Raw genomic sequence first — 23,966 nt, 5'->3', positions numbered from 1 at the left:
CTATAGAAATAAAGGCAAGTTGTGTTTATGCCGCAGTTTTAAAAAAAAATCACATCAGATGGAGGATAAAAGATTTAAAAACCCATTTCCCTCTAGATCAGTTGCTCTTAAACCAAAGAGCCACTTCCACCTTCAGTCCTGCAAAATAAAACTGTTTTAGAGCCACGTGTTACATAAGCTTTTCAGAAAAAAACTTTTTCATAAATATTTCTATTTTTACGTTTTTAAAATAAAGGAAATAATTTTTTAAAATTACAAAAAGAGGATGTCTACATTATTTTCTTTTGGATGTTTATATTTGTGGGAAATAACATACACAAAAGCACTTCGTTTCCAATCGGACTAGAAAAAAATATAATTAAAAAGCAGCTAAAATTCTGTATTTATGTCGTCTATATATTTATAAAAATGTTTCTGAACATTTTAGCCAAATTATTATTAGCCATTGTGAAAGGACCAAAGAGCCATTTGTGGCTCCACAGGTTGCAGATCATGTTCTGTTACATCTGATGTATGTGAATTGCTTTTCTTTTGTTGTTGTGCTCCCGGTTTCTATAGTGCATGTAGATTGGGAACAAGGCTGGAATTGTCCTACAGCAACAAGACAGTTTTCCCATTTTATCACCCTTTCTGTCTAGCCCTTTGACAAAGTACAACCTCCAACAGATTTTTTTTCCCAATAATAAGACTAGTTTTCTGTTACCTCCACTTTTGTAATTTTAGTATACATTTTAAAGCAAGTGTGATAATTTTATTTAAGACACCAATCAATTTCTGCACTCTCTTCTACAGAAGGAAAGTCCACAGTGATGTAAATCCACTCTTATTTAGAATGCATCCCCTTTTCCATTTCCCTATAGAACCTGTGTTGCCCTGTGGGGATGTACAATAATTTCTACCAGAACAGCCATTGTTTAAGTAAAATTAACTTTCTTTTGCCATTTTTAAACACAACCACATGGCGTCTCTCAGCTGTGACGGCTCAGGTGGAGATGAAATTAGGTATGCCAAGTCATTTGTTTAAAAAAAAGGTGGCATGCTGTTATTTTCCCTCAGTCTGCATATTTTCCCACATCACTGAAACAGAAGGCTGATATGCAAAAGTGTCTCAACAACTGTTTCTTTTTTGTGAATTAAAATTAGCGAAGTTGAAATGCTCCAGTATTAGACAAGTTAAATTGAATCTGTAACAATATTTGTTAAAAAAATAAATAAAAATAAATTCAGTTTAGACAGTGTGGCAGTTCTGTTCCCAAAGAAATTTCATTTTCATTTCATCCTGGTTTAAAAGTCACCTACTGATGATAATATTATATATTTATATTACACAAAATTTTCCCAAGTATTTTTGGTGTACTTTCTAGTGCAAATCTCTCAGTACACTTGAAATAATACAAAACTAATTCACTTTTTCAGCAAGATATCAGAGCTTGTTTTAAGTCCACTGGAAGATTATTTCATTTATTACAAAACATTTTTCCTCATATTAAAAGTGAAACAATGTGCCAATGGAAATAGTATTTTTTTTAATCAATGTTAAGGAATTACTAACTTAAAACAAGCCTGTATCTTATTGAAAGGTAGCGAGGTTTCACTAGAAATTAAACAAAAATAGTTACGATTGTGTTTTTGCAGTGTTAAAACCACCATTACTATGACATCAACACTAAACAGACAAGTCCCAGAAATAATAACAAAAAAAAAGACAAGCTGTAGTAAAAAAAAAAGCAATTTATTAAATCAAGCAGTTTTCACGTCTTCAGAATGGAATGATATGAAAGATCTTAAGTCGAGATTCTGTCTCCTTTGGAGATGAAAAAGGCAAATATGAATAAAAGCAGACATTTAAAAAAACTCATAATGAGTTGAAAGTGCTCAGTCCCAGCCCAGCTTTATTGCAGCAGAATGGGAGAGAAGGCCTGGCTCAGACAGCTCCAGGTCTGCGCAGATGCTAACTGCAGACCAGGTTTACATTTCCTCATCAAATGTTCATTGGCAAGACACTAAAGGAGGACACTGCTCACAGAGAAAGACCAATGTGCCAACCTTTTACAGTAGAAATAATAATTAAAAAAAAAAAAAAAAAATCAGCAGCATGCTCACCCTCCCGCTACTCAACCAAGAAATGTGTGTGTTGCTCCTTGCCGTTGCTTTGAGTGTGGCGAAGCCAAAGTGGAGGAGTGTTGGTCAGAGTGGTCAGCACAGGCAGTCTTTGAAGATCACAGCGGACAGGTGGAGTGGTTCAAGCAGTCGCTCTGCTATAGCTTGATGGTGCCAGTGGGCAAACTACTGTTACACAGTCTGTAGTAGCGGAGGTCGTTCACCAGTCTCTGCACGCTTTGAGTGAATGAGGGCAGGTCCTGGAGTAAAGGTGGAAAACAAATTCATTCACTGATCGTCGAATTAATGCTTTAAGGATACAAAGACTCGACTCAAAAGTGTTTTGTCCTTTAAAAGTCCATTTTTATGTGACAAAAGGCGGATTTTCTGAAGTGGAATGCAATACTAAACACATATCGTTTTGTTACTGAACGATGAAAAACAATGTCTTGATGTTAGTTAGTGTTTTCAATTACAATCCCGCTGAGAGTGAAGAACGTAGGAGGAGCTGCTGATTCAAAAGAGTGAACATGTGAAGTCTTATGATGACAAAGTGAAATGTTAATATGGTGTTTAAATAGCACCTTATTTATTGTGGTATAAGTGAATGCAAAGGGGAAAAAAAGCACCATTATCTGTCCATATCACCTGAATTGCATTTCTAATACCTAACTTTTGTAAACGACAACAAACACAGTATGAAACAATGTATGGACCCCAGTGTGGAAAATGTTTTCTCGCCACTGGTATTTTATTAAATATTTTTCTGTACAAAAAGAGGCAGGGCAAGAAAAGCAAAAAAACAAACATCTGCCACACTATTTGGCAGATATAGTGTGGCAAATACTATTTGTATTCATTATACAAAATGAATACAAATTCATTTGAATAATTGAATGAATTTGTGGGTTTTTCACAAATTCATTTGTATAAAACAAAACAAGACTAGAAAAGTAAAACTACTTCAGTGAAACACTGAGGTTTGTGCTAAGACAAGCTAAGATGGCAGCTAGGATGGAAAAAAAACCTTGTTTATTCACCCCCATTCTAAAGAAAATGTGCATCAGAAAGTGGTGAGTTAAAGTGATTTTATCTTAATTTTTTTTTTTTTTTACCTGTTCCAGCTTGAAGTTGCGTGCGAGAACGGCCCGCTGATTGCTGTCCACACCTTGACAACCATTCAGGAACTGCGGCATGAAAACCGAGTAGAAGGCATCGAAGTCAACAGAGGCCATGTTGTAAATGGCCAGGGTTATTTCCTCCTGCAGGAGGTCATGACTTTTGTGCAGAAGGACTTGGAGGAGCACGTTGATGAAGTGGAAGAGCATCGAGGTCCGGAAAAGCTTCTGGAGATTAACAATAAAAAAATAAATAAATCAAAATAAAATAAATAAATATATATACTATCATATATACCGTTTTCCATTCTTTGAATATTATTCAAGTTTTACTTCTCTTAGATATTGAAATATGTTGCGATATATTCCCTTCTCTGTGTGTTCTTTGTTACTTAAAGATGTAAAGGTTGGAAGAAAAGCTGGACGTACTCTGTGGTACAACTTGTGCTTGCTGTTAAGTGACTCCAGATACGACAGATTCTGCTTGAAGATGTGGATATCAGTTTGCAGGAAGGACTGTCCAAAAGCCTGACAAGATAGTTCAACAAAGAACAGAAAGTGAATCAGATGCAAATGAGGCGGAACAGTTGCAAAACTCAAATCCCTAAAATTGAATCTCTTCTTTTAGTTGCTGTACTGATTAATGGGATCTACACAAACACACCTGCATGGCTGCTGTGAACTGGGCCTCGTTCTCCATGGTGTCGTCGACGCCTCCTTTTTGCACACTCGTTAAGACTGAGGTTTTGAAGAAGTACCTCCAGTTTTGGTGAAGTATTTGGTAAAGCAACTCAAACATTTCTGCCTTGACATCCGGCGAGGATCGCTGTGCAAGAGAAATCATAAAGTCAGAAAATCAGGTCAAGGATTTGTTTTTACCTCCATTATCTAGTATGAGACTTTATATGCTGTTCCAGGACTTCAAAGAAGAACGACGACATTTTCAACCAATAAGGTTTTAGATATATTCAGTTGACCCTCAGAGCATTTTCAACCTCATAACTTTCACTCTTTACCCCTTTAGGTTAAGCAGAGGAAGTCATCTTCACCGTTACAAACAATACAAAATACTGTGTGTTCATATTGTAGCTCAAACAATTGATGGATATCCTGAGAAACAAAATAAGCTAAATTACTGAGCAACAGATAACAACTTTATTATATTAATCAATATTTTGTCACTTTGACAGAATTAGTTACAGTCCTGAAAAATGACAAACACAGTAGGACACAGTCAGCCACTTTATTAGGTACACCTCTTCAAAAGCTTTAAAAAAACTAAAAAAAACTAAAAGTGATCAGCCAATGACATGACAGCAACTCGACCCATTTAGGTGTCTAGATGTGTTGAAGAAACCGGGTGTCAGAAAGGGAAAGAAGGACTGAAGTAACTTTGAAAGGGCGAGTTGCAGATATATGAACAGAAACCGCCTCCCTGGTGCAAGAGGTAAAAGAACAGGCGGGATGTTTGAGATGATACAAACAAGAAATTGCAACAAATTTCTAACCACTTGTTGCGACTGAGATATGTGGAATACCGTCTCTGAGCCCACGACAAGCAGAAACCACGAAGCAAATTCTAAACAGACTAATTATTATTTTCTTGTTTTTACTGGTCAATTTTTTTATTCTAGTTAGAATTTATAAAACAATTAAAAATCAGCAGAATTCAGCTTTTTTTAAACGTTTGGCATTGTTGAAGAAAATGATGCCCCCTGGTGGTTCTGAAACCTGGTGCAACATCACTGCTTCACATTTCTCACTTCTCATTTAGTTTGGACAAAATGATGTCCTAATTAACAGTAACGCATTGCAAAAAAAAAAAAAAAAAAAAAAAAAGAGTTTGTCATGGCAACCAAACACATGGTTAGTCAGTTAATAACACTCTGCCTACAGTGTAAAATGAGGCGAGAAATCCTCACATCAAGTAGAACTGCTCCATGCAGAAAAAGAGGAGAGTAAAGGCCCCAACATACTCGGGCGCACTTCAGTCCGCAGAGGTCCGCGCGGACTTGAAGCGGACGTCCGCGCAAGGATAGATTTTTATCACCGCGTACTCGTTGTGGCACATTAAACTACCCGGTGGAAACAGTGTTCACATCAAACTGGTTTTCATGTGACACCGGGCTGATACGTTTGAGAAAAAGGGTTTTATGAGTTCATGTCGTTTCAAAGTTGACATCAACATGATAACAGTCAACATAAAGTTGTCACGGGGACGTGAGAGACACGTAAGCGAAAATGCTTAACAGCAACAGGCTTTATATATCCACGCAAATATTGACATGGTGAGTTATGCAGAATTCTAAGAACAAAAAACGACATCATCCCAGACTTCTTTATCAGCAGCAGAGCAGAGGGGTGGTCCGATAAGTTGAGTCTGACTTTTTTTTTTTTTTCCTCCTCGAACAACGGCAAGGAAAGGATGATCGTGCTCATTTTCAATTGTTGCACAAATTATTACACCGATCACAATTGTGCTTTTGGAACATAATAAACAAAGCTTATTGAATGAATCCCTGATTACAGCTAAAGCCACCGCAGTCTCCTGCTGCTCCTCTTCCCACAGTAGGATGCTGCACTGGCTCCGGGCAGCGGTTCACCGTCTTTGCCGGATGAACCGACAGGTGACTGTCATTCTCTGTCCCGCACTGAGAGGTGAGTTAAGGCTTCCCAGATGGAGAAGGAACAGAGCTAGGCACCCAAATAGTTCATCAAACTTGCTAGTTCTCATTAGGATTGTGTGAAATAAAGGAATTTGTCACGAGAGAATTTTAGGTAATCAAGTACGCTCGAGTATGAAGACCCAACCGTCCGCGGACAGTCCACACCATTCATGGAATGCGCACAGTACGCCCGAGTATGTGGGGGCCTTTAAAGTCAAGAGTGACTTTTTCCAAATACCAACTGACCTCTGCCACCACTGGGTAGACCTGCTCCATGCACAGTGACAGGATGCTGGGCAGGAAGGGCTTGAAAGCTTGACCGGGTTCTTGCACCACCACCTGCAGAATTTTCAGGAACTTCTGCACCACCCTGCATCCGGCGCTGCCTTCCTGCAAGATGCTGGCAGCCAGCTGCTCCCTGAGGAGGCATCGCATCAAGTCACTTAATATTTCCAATCAAACGGGATGTATTCATAAACTCCCTGATAAAACACTGATACGTTTTTTTTTTTTTAACCAAAACTGATGTTAAGTTTTCATTTTTACCTCGTGAACATGCTGAGGAAAGTGTGAATGATCTGCCCCGTGAAAGGAACACCCATTTGGACTCGCAGCGCTTGAAACAGAGTCAAGAAGAAGGCCAGCATCTCGTCTGTCACATCTGCAACAGAAGAAGAGATGATCACAAAAGCAGAAGTCGGAGAGCTTAAAAGAGATTACTGAAATTATTTTTAGCATTACTTTCAGAACACTTCATCATGGTACTTGTCTTAATATGTCTTTTACAAGCTGATTCAAAAGAGTTATTATAAACTTGAGTAATAATCTTTAGCTGGTGAAATATGTAAATTAATTAATTTAAACTTGGGTAAGCAGAACTTAGAAGTGGCTATTGGTAAAAGTGACCGATAGCTGCATATATTTAAGTGTTTTTAATAAACAAACGGTTCATTTGCATGAAGTTTGAATAAAAGAAGTTTTCTGTAAACTCTACAAATATTAAGATGACTTAAACAAAAACCACTTTAAACAGCTAAGCTACATAGGATACTGTATATCCGAATTAAGAAGAAGAGGCATCCACCGGTTGTGCATGCACACCATGCTTGGCAAGTACACTGGATAATTCAACCCCCCCATCATGCAAAACACGCCTGATTCAAATGTTCGCATTGTGTCAGCAGAACTAGATGGTGAGGATTAAAATCAGTCATTTTTGCGAGCCAACAGTCTTTACTGTTGTCAATTTTTTGAAGCCATGTTTGACCAACACACCTGGCTGCTGAATGAAAACCGGGAACAGGTTAAGAGTCACTTGGACAGACTCCTGAAGACTCTGGTAACAGATCTGACGGGATTTTGTGGATTCACTCGAAATGCTGTCGACTATATCCCTGAGCACAGGCAGAGTCTGCTGTATCACTGCTTTCACTGCAGAGGAGGCGAATGTAGGGAGAAAACATTAGAAAGATGACTTACGAAGAAAAAGAAAAAAGAAAAAAAAGAAGGCATCGTAACTTTTTCTAACAGAACAAGCAGGAGATACACCGACCATTATCCAGGCCCGGCTGTCGTGGACTAATGTTCACCGTTCCTCTTAAAATGCGATATTCCCTAGTGAGCGAGGCCACAAGGCTGGCGTGGCTGTTGGAGCGCGTTTGCCACTGCTGCTCGCTCTCCGGTAAGTTTGGCCATGGAAGCAACAGCATGTTGGACAAAGCTCTGCACACGAACATGTGAGCCTGGACAAAACACAGACAGACACGTTGGTTATTTCAGTTCCTGAAAAGATTTATAAGAACGTTTCATCGTTTAAGACCAGAAATAAAATAGTCAACTGTAATCTGCAGCTGTACGAGACGCAGAAGACGGTTTCCAAAACAAATGCTGCATAATAAGAAAATGACGTTATATAAATGTTCTATAAAATGAGCTAAGTTTACCTCTTGGGGAAGTCTTTGGCTCTGATTCTCTGTAGTAATCCGGTTGAAGATGTTCTGAATGGCTGGCAAAGTGACCAGAAACACCGGCCTCACTGTAGCGGTGATGGAAACCATCAGATGGCTGGCAGAGAGCAGCAACTTCTCAGGTACCTGGAGTTATTTAGCATAGTGAAAATTTGAAAACAATTGTAAGCAACAGCTCACAGGACTGTTTACTCCAAACGAGGTTTTTGTAGGAGGTGAAATTGTTCATTTTTAAACCTAATAATCCGAGATAAAGTGTCAATTTTACACATCCTCCCACAGCTGTGTTCGGCTTCATTTGCGCCTTGGAACAAAAGTTTATTTTGGTCTGATTTCACTGCGTTTTTGTTTTTAGTCAGGAACTTGCTCCACCACTTCCGACCAAAAGATTGACAAAGGGCTGAGTTAAAGAGTTAAGGTTGGCAACAAAAACAACTGATCCTGTTCTACAGCCTGAAGTTTACAAAATCAGATCGCTACATCAGAGATTAAACATGAGATAACAAAAGGGAAAGTGAGTATGACAACAAAATGATGAAACATATAAGGCAAGGGACAAACATTTTGTGTTTTTGGCTGTTGTTAGAGAAACATTAACAACTAATTCCCAAAACTGGAAGGGCCGGTAAGTGGAATACCTAGAGTTATTTTTTATGCGTTAAGGTTCAAGCTCAGGTTGGTAGTTTTGATGTGTTGCTTCCTCATTAGCAAACCACTGCTGCAACATGAAACTATTTGTTTTTATGACCGGGTCTCAGTTAGCTTCAGTTATTATCATTAGAAATAGCTATAAACATATACACACCAACATAAGAGACTCCAATTTAACCATTTTTATAACAGATCCAACATAGACAGGAATGACAAACAACATTTTGTAATTAAAATCACCTTGTGAGCGTAATCATGACTAATTAATAATGTAAATTATAAGTTGCTAGTATGCATTTCTATAAACAATAATACTACTGTTGTAGCTGTTAGATTTACCAGCCTGGCATGTGACGTTGCCAGCTAATGTGCTCCAGGAACAACTAACCACACCAGTTTCCTCTTCCCTAACACTGCTACAGTTAAAATGCACGGTGATTAAAAATCTTTTTGAAAAATCTCATATTCGAAAGCAGTTTATTTTTGTCAAACTGCGTTATTCAAACCCATATACTTCCTCATAATGCATTTAATAGATGGCTGACGAATGAGCAAATCTCTAAGGAAACATTGCAATTTACATCGATTCTCAGACGGTTCACATTAAGGAATTTAGAGAGCTCTTATCCTTTTAATGAGACTTTAAGTTGTGTCAGTGCCGGAATGACTTGAGGTTTAACTGCGGTGTGGCGCACATGCCAACACACTAAACTCCCTACTCCACCAGATGCTGCACAGTGTTGGCCAGCTTGCTAAAAATAGATTCCTATGCTTTTCCCTCAGTTATAAAAGTCTAAACTTCCTGCTAAACTTGGCAGGGGTTTATTCTACATTTTTACTAAGTCTTATTAAAAGTAATTAAATATAAAAGGGTAAAAACAATGGCAATTTTAATTTTCTTAAATTACTACACAACCATGGGAATATCAATCTGGCGCTGACAAACTTGAAGCACAATCATAGCAAAATAAAAAAAGTCTGATCTGTCACCCACACGAAAAAAGGCAACAATCAAATGTTGTGTGAAATGTTAGAAAAAGAACATTTTTATTGAATAAAGAGCAGCCAATTGTTTTTGGAAGGACGTATGTCAAATATTCTTGCAAAAAAAATAAATAAATAAATAAAACTACTACATGTATGTACAATCTGGTAAAACACATTTAGGGCAGCCATGACAAAACATAAATTAAAAAAAATCCTTACATCCTTATAAATCTAAAAGAAAGAATACATCCGTTTGATGTACCTTAGTTGTGATGAGTGGGCTGCTAGCATTTACTGCAGAAGTGATGAGGTTGATAAACTGGCTCTGGTTCTGACTGTGGACTTCACTGTAGAACTGAGCGAGCCAGTGGGAATAGGCTTGCAAAGCAGCCAGAGCCTGCGCATGTCTGTAAGAAAGAAAAACAGAAGAGAATGAAACACTTTTGGAAGGATCTGATTGAGCCCTAAAGGGTCCAACATAACTGATCAACACTAAAAATGATCAAGAAAAGACAAAACATATAAAGCAAGAACACCTTAGGATTGAGAAGAGAGATGATTGAAAATTTTAAGCGGGAAACATGTTTATTCTGCAAACTCAAAGCTGCTCTAAACAGGAACCAACTCCCCCGCTGCTCCTACTCTGCAAGCTGTTGGGGTGGCTTTTCAGCATTTTCATATATTCACAGTCCGCAAAATTTGAATTCACGCCAGCATTTTTGACTATTCACACTCAGCTCAGCTTCTCTCGAGCTGCAGCACTGCGTTTGGTAAGCCAGCAGTGCTTGGAGCCAATTGCAATATGACATGTGATACTCACACGTCGGTGAGGTCAGGTTTGAGCACAGAAGGCACAGCTGTCTCCAGGTCATAAAGGCTGGTCTGGGAGCCATAGCAAGTCACTTCAACCAACCTAAGAGAGGAAGCAAATTATCCATCATATGCTCAATATTTCATAAAAACACCACAAAAATGGATAAAAACATTTGAAAAGTATAAACCACACTGAGCTGTTGGCACATTCAGTGTAAAAGAAAGGAACTGTTTCATATGCAAAGGTGTTTATTAATGTTAGCACTCTTGACTCCCCGTTTTAGAAAACATAAAGCACGGACCTCTCCACCACGGCCAGAGCATCAGTGAAGCGTGCAGCAAACACCTCTCCAATGAAATGCTCAGCTAAGCGTCCCACTGCCTGTAGCAGCGAGCTGAGGTCCCTGAGAGAACAGTGGAGTCTGCGACAGTCATTCTCTGCTGTAATGTTCAGTCTTTGGCCTAAAAGTAAAATTACATCATTATCGTTCAGTAATGACACTCAAACCAAGTCAATGAACTTCAGAAATGCTTCACGCTGTACGTACTCGAGCCAGTGGTGACGATAAACTGCCGCAACCCCAGGTACACGTCCAAATTTTCCTGCAGGACTGGAAACTTGAAAGACAAAGTAGGAATAAATAAGACTTTTGGAAAAAGTGCATATGTCAAATTAACAGTCGTGTGACAACAAGAAAAGAAGTGCTTTTTAAGTATAGTTTAAAGTTTTATCATCTTAGGCTGAATATGCATCAAAACCTGCATTTACCAGATAAGGACAGAACACAATTGTAAGAAAAGCACACAGAATAAAGAGTCTGAAGTAAATATACACAGTAAAATGTCTCTCTGGAGGAAGTGGGTTAAAAAAGGAACTATTTCAAAGGTAACGCAATTCAAAGCCAATGTTTTGAGCCGGGTAAATAAGCCATGACCATAAAGCAGTCGCAACATGGAACATACAGCTTTTAATGTGCGTCTATAATCTTAATGAACTGAATGGATGCAATATTTGGCAGGATATATTTCATTTGCTATGCATTCACACTGTGAATATCTATGATGTACTTGACGAGTCTACTGGACTCCAGCTTCACTTCACGGACCACACCAGGAATAATTTAGTAATTAATATGCAAAACCTAATGGAATGGTGGGGAAATCATGTAATGACAAAATAAAAAAAGTGTCAGAAAAAAAAATGCATATTTTTCTAGATTATGATACTGTGCTTGCCTAGTATGTAGTAAAATTTACTCTAAAAGAGAAAATCTAAATATTAAGTTTTGCATCCAAAGTTTGCTTTGCATTAGGAGTTTAGCAGATGATCCTCCCAGAGCAACTGCACCTTGTTTTTTCTATTAACTTGTTATCCATTTCTCTGGATCATAACCACTTTCAGCAAACAGCCGAACTCCAACGGGACAAAATGCTTCATCTGTAGAAGCTCCGGTAAACACAGCAGCGCTGCTCTTGTTATGGTTTTTAAGAGTACAAAGCAACAATATGCATACTTAAAATACGCTAAATGTTATCACTTCTCACAATCTCCCAAGCTCTTCAGCTCATGCAGATTCACACATGATTATTGATGTAGCAACTCAGGGGGGAAATGCACAGCAATTCCTTTCAAAGTAAAAGCGGAACACTTGGATCAGAGAGGAGATTTAAAACTTATTTAGGTTTAATTACAGACTTTCCCATTGACCAAATTTGCTTAAAGTCAAATATCTTACCAGGGTAGAAGATGCATGGGATGGCAGCAGTTCCATCACCTTGGCAACCACCTCCAGACTCTGACGTAGGTACCTTTGCCACTCTGTCTGTTGCTATAGTGATGGAATGAAGAAGAACATTCAGGCTTTGAAATAAGGGAGAGATATGTCTTCATAACACGTCAAAGGAGTTCATGGATCATCATGATAATAACACTATACATCTTAAATCTAAACCATCTGCTAATACAGGGTGACACCATATAGCCAATTGAACGTCAGAACAACAATTCATGACATGCATTTACATTTGTTAAATATTCTTACATCATCATCCAGAGTCTCATCGTCCAGCTCCTCCAACTGGGCCTGGTTGAATCTGAACTGAATGCGATTGAGAATTTCCCTCAGCAGAAGAACTAAGGCATCTTTGTACCTGTCAAACCCCACGTGAATGTAATTTAATCACAATAAATAAGGATAAAAACATTTTTAAAAACATCTGTCTGACTCTGACGTGCCGTTTGCAGCTGATCAGACCTTACCTGTTAAGTACACTTTCTCTGTCAGCGAGTCTGCTTTTTATTTTGGTCGTCAGAAAATCCAAAAACACACTCCAAATGTCCAAACAAGCAAAGTATCCCTCATGTGTAGGCTGTCAATTCAAGGATGAGAAGGCGTAAATAAGCTCTGTAGCAATTATAAACATGATGATTACTGATGAAACCACCTTTACCTGGTTGAAGGTGTATTTGAAAAGCAGACCCAGAAACTCCACAATTGGAAACTGAGGACTTGACTCGATCCGTCTCAAGTGAACACTCACAAACAGGCGCAGGAAATCTGTAAACTTTTCCAAGTAACTGCAAGATTACAAAGACTTCATTAATACAAGACATTCACTACATGAAGAGTTATTAGCAAAAGTATTCATAGAACCTGATCATCTTGCCTTGTTAAAACCTTTAATGTAATCAATTTGCATTTTGATGATGGGAAACAAAGTTCTCCATGACTTCTTTCCTGGCCTATCTCTGAATCTCTCTTAGCAAGAATTGGCTGCACTGAGTTTGATTTAATGTATAACAATACATATGCTCGCAACACTTTTTCAATTGTCATTTGAAAAAAAATTCTGAAAACAATGCGCTTTTTTCCTTCCGCTTGGTCTGTCACACAAATCTTTAGAGTAATTGACACATGTGGTTGTAATGTTACAAATATTAAGAGGTAGCTATATGTCTGCAAGGTAATATAATCTGTGGTTAGAAGTTGCTTCACAGCATCATCTAGTTTATGTTAATATAAAACCATAGAGCTAGCTGGCCATGTTCTATTTTCCATTCTGAATGGAAACCACGAACACATCTTTGTCAAACCACATCGAAAGTCTGTTTGATAAACAATCCTGAAGAAAAGAAAGATAGAGGATGTAAATGTAAGAGACAGTTAAGTTAGGCTACGGACACTGAAAGGCTGCAGTTTTTTCCCCCTGAATGTTGTCAATCATATATTTATTGGTTGCTTAATTCAATATTATGTTTTTCTTTTGACTACAGCTCTAACACAACTCTGCTGACTTTTCCCAAACTTGGTTTAAAAATAATTAATGAAAGCTGGAGCGATTCCAGGTCACCGTTAACAGCAGCACTCGCTAGTGTGGCTGCCATTACATCCTGTACTCAAGTCAGAGGAAGCAAACAGGCTGTAAGAAATTATGAAAAGAGAAATATTTCAACAGAAAGCACAAGAATTTAGTGGGAGTAGATTAAAGTCTCTCTGTTTTATCCATTTTATCTTTCGACCACAGTCTGAATTCATACCCTGGATAGCAAATTGCTGGCAGCTTTTACCAGATAACAGCTTCAATATAAGGGTCTGCGTTTTCTTGGGCATACATAAGAAATGCTAATTACGCTAACCTTGCTAATCACTAAAATGTTAGCAAACCATGCTTTAGAGTGACTGCTCCATCTCACAGGTGATGTAAAATTGGCTTTTTTTCTGAAAATAAAACAATTAAAAATTACCAGAAAACTATGGAAAAAATGTGTTTTTATATAGTTTCTTTTGTGTGTGTCAATTCTTTATAAGAAACGAAACTAACATCAGAATTGGTACATGTTACCATAAACAGAGAAAGGCTGTCATTTGGGGAAAAAAAGGGGATTAGATTAAAAAATAAAAAACTGTCTGTATTAACCATATTGGATCCTTAAGCTATTTCTCAACAGACCACAGATATAGGGTCAAACTCAGACAAGAAAATAAATGGTGTAAATAAATATTAAGACACTTTTTTCAGACAAAAGGACACATGGCTTCAAAGAATCCATGCAGAAAATGACAAAGATAAAGAAAGAGGGTCTCATAGCTGGACTACCAAGAACATAAAAGGGAAACAGGTTTTAGATGGGTTTTAGAGTAAAACTAAATATACCCAATTTATCTGTGAAAGCACACCAACATTTTCAAACTTTATGCAAAAACATAATCTGCTTCTGCACTGAGGCATACCTCTCATCGAGTTCCTGTAAGCGGCTCTTGACCGTATGAGCATTGTTCTCTCGCGTCAGCCTCTGCAGAAGAAAGAACGTCTGCTGGAACATTCGAAGCAGGTACTCCTCAAAGTCCATTGGCACGCAGTTCTTTGACACCAGTTCATTGACACAGGTCATGGCAAGCACGCCGAGACGAGCACGATCCGCCTTATTGACCTCGCTCTGCTGTCCGTTTCGACCCTCCCCGTTTGTCGTTGGCACAGCCCCAGGGTTGAGCGGTCCGTTAGAAGTGGAGGAGATGAGCGCTCCCGTCTTGGCCTTTGTCCGTAGATCGCAACCAAAACGTGCGAAGTGGAAAATGGATGCCAGCAGGGTGGGTGTAATACTTGTGGACAGTGGGATCCAGCTGAACAGGTGAGCCAAGCACTCCAAAACAAGACAACAGAGCTGATGACTCTCATTGTCCAACGCAGCCATAGGCTGACAAAGCAGCTTTGAGTATTGGCTGCCCTGAAACAAACTGCCCAGCAATTCCACTGATACATTAAAGAAACAAAAATTGGTAATGTTAACTTACAAACGGCTTGATGAAAGACATGTTACAACTCAGGTTAAAGATGAGAAAAAGAAATCTCATAATTGTTGTTAGGAAACTAACAACAAATCAGGACAATTCACTTACCACTTTCCCTAGAAGTGGGTGATGGAGGTGGAGTAGAAGCAATGACGCTGTGTTTGTCCCAGTAAGTCTCCAAGATACCTGTGGAAAACAACCAGTTCAGTCATACATGAAAAAGTTACGTAAAAGTAACAAGCTGCACTCCAACATTTGCCTAATTTAAGTGTTCCATATTGGTCAATATCAATAATTATTGATTAGTTTTTTGTTTTAGATATCTGAAATAATGCCTAAATTGTGACATGGCCTTTCCCGTTTTGTCCACAGTTTTCACTCCACGCTATTCTTTATTTTTAAGCAGTTATAAGGCATGGTGATGAAACCTGAAACTGCTGCTGCGCGAGTTGCTAAGCGGGTTGTTGCTAGGTAATCAACCAGTGAGCAGGCTGGTTGCTTAGCTGGCTCTGAGAGGTTGAGTGGCTGAAGCCTTTCCTCTGCTTACAACGCCCAGAGTGCTGCGAGGTTCAGTGAAATTATTGAAAATTCTATCTGACATATTATTTATTCATGCTGATCGGCTATCGCAATATACATCATTATTAATTTATTGTCCAGCCCTAATACAAAGCCATACAAAAGTATTCATACTTCATGCTCGCATTTTGGCACACCACAATTTTACAGTCAACTTCATTAAGATTAAATGTGACGCATAGGCCTGTCGTGATAAATGGTAAATCAATTAATCGTACGATAAATTAAAACTATCGACTTCATTTTAATTATCGGCATTATCGTCTCTTCCGGCCTTTTTCTCTTTCTGTAATGACACCAATGAAAAAAGGCTCAACTCCAGTGCTCTCCACTGACTCCTCCCTTCCTCATTTTACTTAGTGTAAAGCCCAGCGCACACTATCTTATCCTGCACGATCTTAGAGTTGTCGGCCGATTGTCGCCCCATTTTCAAACCCTGACAGACTACACATTAGCCGACAGAAATCCTAGGTATAACGGTTCGATCGGGTTCGTTCCTGCCGTGTGGTGTCCAACAATGGGCACAAAATAATGGCTACAAGTCCAGTGAACTAAATTTAAAACCAGGCATTAATCAATGCTTTACTACAATCTACCTGCAATGCATGTGGCTAGTGTCAGCGTAAAGTCCTGACCGAATGAAAATCATTATAACCTATTTATGTCATGTTAACGAAGAACAGCTGAAAAGTTACCGGGTTTATCAACTGCGGTAGCAATTTCGCTCCAACTCCTTCTCTTGTCATTTCTATATTCTTTGCATGTTGAATAAACATTAATGTTGTTTCCACATATCATCTCCAATGTCTGCTGGACTTCGGGTTGCGCCGTTTCAGCTGTTTGGGATTCCCCTCCGTAATTTCCCCTAAGAAAACAAGGAGGAGAATCCTCGCTTTCTGATTGGCTGCCTGTCACATTCAACAGGCTGCGTTGCGCCCAGTCGGGGAAAACCCCTGATTTAGATCGGAGCTGCAACGACGATCTACCGTAACACACCAAACAATCTTAGAAATATCAACTTTCTAAGATTGTTGTATGGGGAAAAATAGGAGCAAAAAATCATGTAGTGTGAACTATTGCATCAGGTAGTCGGATTTGCCCATCTTCTCTATTTAAATCTAATTATTACTTAAGGGCCACATAGTATACAGACTTCATAATCTGCACTCTTTTGGTTGAATGCAGTATTTATTTCCACTTTGGCTTTATGTTGTTTAGTTTTTTTTTTCCAAGTGAGTTTTTTGTTAATGGAGACAGAGAATCCATTTTGTTTTTGGTTGTTTTGTTTATTTTGTTTATCAGGTCCAGTGTTAAATATTCTTTTGAAAATAAAGTGTATCTATCTTTAGCAGGAAATCGCATGCATTATTATGTCATTTCCATTAAATCAGTGTAAAAAGGTCTTCAAACAATATTATCGTTTATCGCAATAATTTTTGAGACAATTAATCGTTGAGCAAAATTTGCTATCGTGACAGGCCTAGTAACGCATCAACACAAAAATAGAGAGTACCATCAAAAATCAATGTGCAAATACGTTTTGATCATGACGAGTTCATTGCAGCTCTGGCTGTTTCCTTTTTCAAATGACGAACTCACTAATGCTGTGTGTCCAAATCTTGAGTTTTTGATTTATATCCTTTTTAAAATCTCCAAAACTTTCTCTTTCTGTTCCTTGGTCTTTGCCCTGCTGCTTGTTCATTAATGCACTCCAGCATTAGCTTTTAATGTGAAACCGCACTGTTGTAAAATAAAGAATAACTCTGGTGTTCATCAGGCCTAATAAGTGCCACAAGTCCACATCTGTTCACAGTTGCACAAAATCTCAATTGCAGTTCTTACCGGTCAGCAGTCCGAGCACGGTTGGCACCTGCTCCAGCAGCAGTTTACGCAACTCGTCTTTCCTGGCAACGCTGAGATCTTCTCGAGGACAAGCAAGTTCTTCTGATGTGGTTTTCAACATCATCAAACCCAGTGGAGCAAGAGCTGGGGTCTGGATCAGCTGATGGCAACAGTTGGAAAGATTTATTAAATTCTGCCCACCAGCTTAAGTCATTGTCATACTTGAGTTGTACTTGCAATACGTTTAGAAGTTGTTGTCTTTTTAAAAACAGAAACACTGAAGTGCTTTTTGCTAAAGTTTTCTAATCAGATTCCATCTAAACACTGAGAAAATTAGCTGATTCAAATTGTGAGAAAATATAAAAGTTAACTTGATGTAAAAGTTCAAGTTGCTTCAACCTAGTCACTTTTATGGAAACTTAAAGGTAAACATGAGACTGGTTTTGGACAACCACAGAAAAAAATAATGGTAGAACATCTATTGTAAGCGCCTCATCATATTTTTTGTTTAATTTTGCTTCTTTGTTCTCGAGTTACATTCCTAACCACATCCCAGTCCCCTTTCTAGATTTGTGTGTGCATTTTCAGTAGCACACTTTGTGGTATGTGTCTGCAAACTTCAGATTAAAGACTGGAGAAATGGCTTTAGAAATAGTTCCCTTTTTTAATCTTTGAGCAACACTTTCCAGGTAAAAGGATTTATTGAAAGATTGATGGTATTTACAGAATCAGAATTAAAAAAAAGTAATAAAATCAGAATAAAAGTGTTTTTAACACAGGAGTACAGTACACATTTACTCAAGCATCCTTTTCTAGAGTTCAGTTACTAAAATGATTAAGAAGCATTGTAAGCTTTTTGAAGCTACTTATATTACCCGAGCACATGTTTATTATAAAAAAAACTGTGGCTTTGCAATGTTTGTCGAAGGCAAATCATTTGATAGCTCACATACTTCAAACACCGCTAACCACACAAGACACCTTGCATCGGCAGGGCTCACCTGAAGGGTGTTTGTGAAGAAATCGTGGTAGAACATTGGCCAGTCTTGACGACCAATATCCACGATGACTTTGCAGAGTTTGTTACGGATGAAATACGGCACGGACTTGTGTTGAGCAAGTAGGAGTTTGGGAAGACAGCTGCGAATCTCCATCTTGTCTTGTGAAGCCAATCCAATCCACATTTTGTTCACCAGATTCTGAAAATACACAGCAACAATTATACAAAACGATGCAAAAGAAGAGAATGCAATAATGCTAGCAATGCCTTTTCAACAAACACTGTCGTTGAATTGAAGAACAACGTTTTACGTGCAACGTAGTCATTTTTCATTTTAAGGTCAAAAATTGCAGAAAAACCATAGGCTCCCACTACTTTCTGTTAATCTATAAAACTATGCATTTCAAATGTTCTACCATTCGATAAAAAGGTAGAAAATTGGCCAAAATAGCAGTACTTGGCTAATTTGATATTTACTGAAGTGGCGCTTGTTATAAAATGCTCAAGAACTATAGAAAAATCTGTGCAAGAAGCTGAAACTTCAAGTAGCTGCAAAAAAACCTTGAAGGATTTTAAGAGTTCCTGTACAGAAGTGTTGCCCAAAATCCCTCCTGAGATGAGATGCAAACTAAAATGAGAGGATGTTCATTTCTTCATAGGTGGGTAAAAATCCACAAAAATCATCAATGGATCACAGTATATCATCCAAATGAATAAAACAATACTTTTCTGTTAAAACCAACTTCTTTCTAAAACATTTAAAGGGAAGAAGACTCTAGAAAGAACTTTGATCTTCCACCTCTAGTACTTACTTCAAATACTGTGAGACTGTACATCATTACATACTCATTCCGAGTATTGGAGAGGAAGAACAAGCAGTGGCGCCATGCTCCACTCTGCTGTGCAAAGTTATTCAACAGCTCTTCTGCAGAAAAAAAAGGAAGTAAGCGTCAGATCTTAGAGAGGTAGATGACTTTGTAGTACTTTACCGAGGGACAAACTGAAAGTAACATGTTGCAACACAGGAAATGTTTAACATCAAGTAAAAAAGGCAGCAAACAAATCACTCAAAATGAATATTAACGCATCAATTGTTTCTGTAAAACATTGCATTTAGGGTTCCAGAGTTTTGAAAGATAAATATATGCTGTATGAAATAGTCCAACATCGTAAAACTTTACCTGATAGTTATATGAACTGAGGCTGCTTGTCTTTAAATAAATCAATAAAACATTATTTAGAAACCTAATTCATTTTTTAATGCCTCACAAGGACTGTTGGCTTTATTCAACGATCAACATAGAGTTACCGACAGGAAATGAGTAGGAGGGATCTATGTGCACCAACGGTTCTCATGGCCTACATTTGAACTACAGGCAACATGACTGACAATCTAAACGGGATATATCCTTCATACAGGCTTGTTTTTTTAAAGAATGCAGCGAATTTTACTCACTACACCTAAACTTGGCAAAAGCACGACTAGTGGTGAGATTATCTGGAACCTGTATGGACACACTAAATATCTTGAGAGTGTAAATTATTTTTGATAAACTACAGTGGACACGGGGAAAAATGATGATTTTCTGATGATCATGTTCAAGTTGTATTAAAATGTTCAAACTTATTTTCAGTTTCTAAAACTAATTATTAGAAGTGTCTCTACCTTGTAAAAACTACTCAGCTACTCAAAAGCAATTACTGGTAAAATCGTGAGCAGTAACTGTAACGCAGAAGAATTGATTAAAACCATGAAGTGTTATGGTTTGACTATAAGCTGCTTTATGTTCTTTTCACTGACCTCACTTGACCTGCAGACAACTTTTTGTTATAAAGTTTCACATGCTTCTTTAATAGAGAGAATGAACCCACAATAGCAGAGTATGATATTTTTCATGTCAAAATGTGTATTTTTTTCTTAATACTAAAACTCAAGTTCCATAGTTTTTCCGACTGAGTCAAAACTAGGTATAGAAGAGAGCGACTTTGAATTTTATCACAATATTTTGTTGCATTTATTGCATTGTTGATAAGACTAACAACAAAAGTTACATTTAGTAGTACACTTGCACTGCAAAACAATAAACTATTAAGATCAATTCTATCTTAAAAATGCCAATTGAGCATTTAAAGTGACTAATAATTTAGTCAGCAAAATCCTAACAATAACAGTTTTAGGGGTTAGTAAACATAATTTGGTTTATTCTTATTCTTAAAAGAACTACATATTTTTAGCACATTTTTAATCTGATAATTGCCCATCTCAACCTTTTACGAAACCATGAATTGTTACATTTCTCTGTAAATTTGAACATACCTATTTCCCGTTTCCGCTCATTGGTCGTGCAGCTATGAAAGAACTCTGTCATCAGGTTCTCCAACGCACGCAGCGATGATTCATCCGAAGCCTGAGAGATGGTAAAAGCATAGTGTGAATTCAGCCAATAAATTAATCTTAAGAGTCTGAGAAAGGAATGGGTAAACAAAAGATAAAAACCTGCATTCATGCCAGATAAGCTTCTCCATGAAAGTATTTCTATATATACACGCACATACAACAAAAATCTTCAGAGTAAAAATGATCAAACTATATTTTGTGCACAATATTAAGCAGAAACATTTATTTGTCCATTTCTTTTGAGGGAATTTGTCAAACAAAACGCACATGAATCAAGTGCTCAGAGGGGTCATTTAGTGAGATGGAAATGCAACTTCCTCTGCATGTCCAGGCATGCAAATCCAATTGTCTTACCTTCTACTATGTCAGTTTTCATATAATAGTATTAGCACTTTTTTTTACCCACTCCTGTTGATCAAAAACGTAATGTTGCTTTCTTGTTTTCTGTTGTAGGAGAAGCTAGGCCCAAAGGCGAGGAGTCTATAAAGAGCCGTCCACCTGGCAGGCAGGTTTGAATTCCTCAAATAAGCCACAACTTGCCGAGGCTAAACACTGCGCAAAGCAAAGATTTTGCAAGACGGGCGTCTTGCACAGTGAAATGGCTCAAAGAGCTGTCAGATTTCGCAGAAGTGCCTGGCCTAAAACTGTTAGATGGTACAACCACCACAGACATTCGTGGGATTTTCAATCAGGCTGCACCGAAATTATTCAGCTAATGAGCCGTTTCGGTTCACACTTCAAAAGATCTTTGCACAGACACCAAACAGGAAGACAGAAATAGACAAATAACACAAATTAATCTGTACTTACCATGTTAGCCTGACTCAGATGCGTCCTTCAGTTTGTTCAGTCGCTGATCAGTTGACCGTAATAGGCCAACATTAGTACGTTGCTAGTAAATTCTATGCTAACACAGGCTAAGGTGTTTCTGGCTAACGCAACCGCACACCGCATTTATCATGGTGCACAACTGCTGGGTTGGTGCTCTGCACACAGCGATGGCCAAAAATAGTTGCCGTTTTACTTAAAATAACGACTGCAGTGCGACCGGTATATTTACCGTTCCGTAATAAAACCTCGCAAGTTAAAACAGTCTGAACGTTGAAGAGTCCGTCTCAAAATTAAAAGTTAGCTGCATTGTCGTAGGTCGCCATTTACCGTTAGTTCTACAAACCGAGCGACCATTCGTCGAAAACAAAGAGCCAGATTTGCCTCTTTCGATCCCACTGAAGTCACAAAGCATTAATCAGCGCTCAAAGTCTGCCATTTCGTCGCCAAAATACCCAGTTGCTACCGCTGCAGCGGATGCGGCTAAAGCTGTTAGCTTTTCTAGAAGGCTGGAGGCATCATTTTCGTTAGCTTAAATGTCAACCGCAGGCATGGTTCCGTGGCCGTTGCTCACGACGAATTCTCTTTACGGTTTATTATTTCGGCTCAAATTAATATTCATATCGAACACTCATCTTACAACCGTGCAATTATTAATAGAATATCTCTACACACGTCTGTTCCTGCTATTTCCTTTTTCAAAGCTTAGGGCGGCTAGCGTCAGGTTGGAGTCTGCCTCACAACTTCCTCTTTTGACATAACCAACCCAATCAGCTCCTGTCAAGTCACAAAGGGTAAGAAACCTAATCCGGTTTTATTTTTCAAACTATAGAGTCTACTTGACAACATACATGTTTTGAGTGCAAGCAATATTACAACAATATTACAATATAAGGAGATAAATTACTCCTTATTTATGGTTGAGATAAAGCTCTAAAACTGGGCCATGTCGGCTTCTGTAGAAAAAAAAAATATTGTTTGATTTTTATGTATACAAATGTAAATCTAAATCACAATTTTAAAAAGCATTTAAAATTAAATGTATATACTAAGATTTAATATAATTGATTAAAAACAAGAAAAACATTTTACTTTTTATGTTTCAACATAACTACTTTGACAATAAAATATATGCAAAGATATATGCAAAGGTTTTTATTGTTTGCCTTCCATACCCATATAATCTACTTTGTCAGGAAACCCATAAATTGCTATTGCGATCTTTACACCAAAATATTTTGTGCTGTAATTTTAATCAGACAAACATCTCGTCAATTAAATTGTATTCATTGCAACTGAGTTCAGTTTGTAAATATTATCTAAATTTAGGCAGATTTTAATTTCATATCATACAGTATAATTGGATCCCAATTCGATTATACAATGCCAATTAGTAAAAAGTTATGAAAGGATGCCCAACAAGCATTATCAATCAATTTACTGTGCAGGATCTGCATCTCCATTTAACAGGAAGGAAAATTAGATTGTAAATATGTTGGAACTTTTATTTTGAAAACTAAAAATTGAATGAAGAAATTCACACACACGAAAAAAAAAAAACCAACAATAAAATAAAACGGAAGATCTGACCTGTGGTGACTTGTGTAACTTGATATGTAACTTATGTTTACTTTGGGGAAAAAAGACAGTGGTTTAAATAGTCGACTACCTGACTTGGGAATCACACAAATCATCTTAAATACTGAGTGGGAAACACTTAGCTGATGTCAAAATAGATAAACTGAGTCAACACTGATATTCTGCATTAAAAGGTAATTTATTAGTCATAGAAAGATAATAGCAATACTTTTTATTTATAGCTTAGGAAAAAAAAATACAGTATGTTTCATAAATAAGGTTATCTCTGTCAGAAAAACATACACAAAAAACAAGTGTGTAATACATAAAAACACATTAGAGCTAAATACGAAAATTAATGCACCACTGTGAATTTTATTTGTTCATGAAAATAAGAATCTGAATCAACTTTATTTGCCAGGGTTGTGGATACAAACAAGAAATGTAATTTGGTTTCCATTGCTCGCATTGCAATCAAAATATGATATCAACGTATCAACGTATGATACTTTTCTACATTGTAAATCACAACACAGCACCTTGAATCATCAGTTATTGGCATACAGTTTAAACAGCAAAACAACAACTTATAGAACACATAAAAGTTTTTTTTTTATCATGGTGCAGATAAAAAATGCAAGAGCAATTT

The 23,966-nt window shown here is 37.7% G+C and overlaps 1 protein-coding gene across 1 annotated transcript; it reads right to left on the bottom strand.

Annotated features, from left to right (window-relative positions):
* Positions 1-1,711: 1,711 nt before the first annotated feature.
* Positions 1,712-22,496, bottom strand: xpo6 (exportin 6). The gene is made up of 24 exons (XM_032587000.1): positions 21,722-22,496; positions 20,831-20,921; positions 19,326-19,438; positions 18,515-18,712; positions 17,514-17,673; positions 15,201-15,278; positions 14,535-15,054; positions 12,754-12,880; positions 12,563-12,672; positions 12,345-12,453; positions 12,039-12,131; positions 10,851-10,920; positions 10,605-10,764; positions 10,310-10,402; positions 9,752-9,896; positions 7,828-7,977; positions 7,437-7,626; positions 7,160-7,315; positions 6,431-6,545; positions 6,131-6,302; positions 3,883-4,044; positions 3,648-3,746; positions 3,216-3,446; positions 1,712-2,360 (listed from the first exon to the last, which is right to left on the bottom strand). The coding sequence occupies exons 1-24, from the start codon at positions 21,722-21,724 to the stop codon at positions 2,259-2,261; spliced, it is 3,447 nt and encodes a 1,148-aa protein (XP_032442891.1). The 5' UTR covers positions 21,725-22,496; the 3' UTR covers positions 1,712-2,258.
* Between the last annotated feature and the right edge of the window lie 1,470 nt (positions 22,497-23,966).

Source organism: Xiphophorus hellerii, chromosome 16 (genome assembly GCF_003331165.1).
Source record: "Xiphophorus hellerii strain 12219 chromosome 16, Xiphophorus_hellerii-4.1, whole genome shotgun sequence".
NCBI lineage: Eukaryota > Metazoa > Chordata > Actinopteri > Cyprinodontiformes > Poeciliidae > Xiphophorus > Xiphophorus hellerii.
Note: the sequence above shows the minus strand (reverse complement) of the source record. Positions and strands in the feature narration are given on the sequence as shown.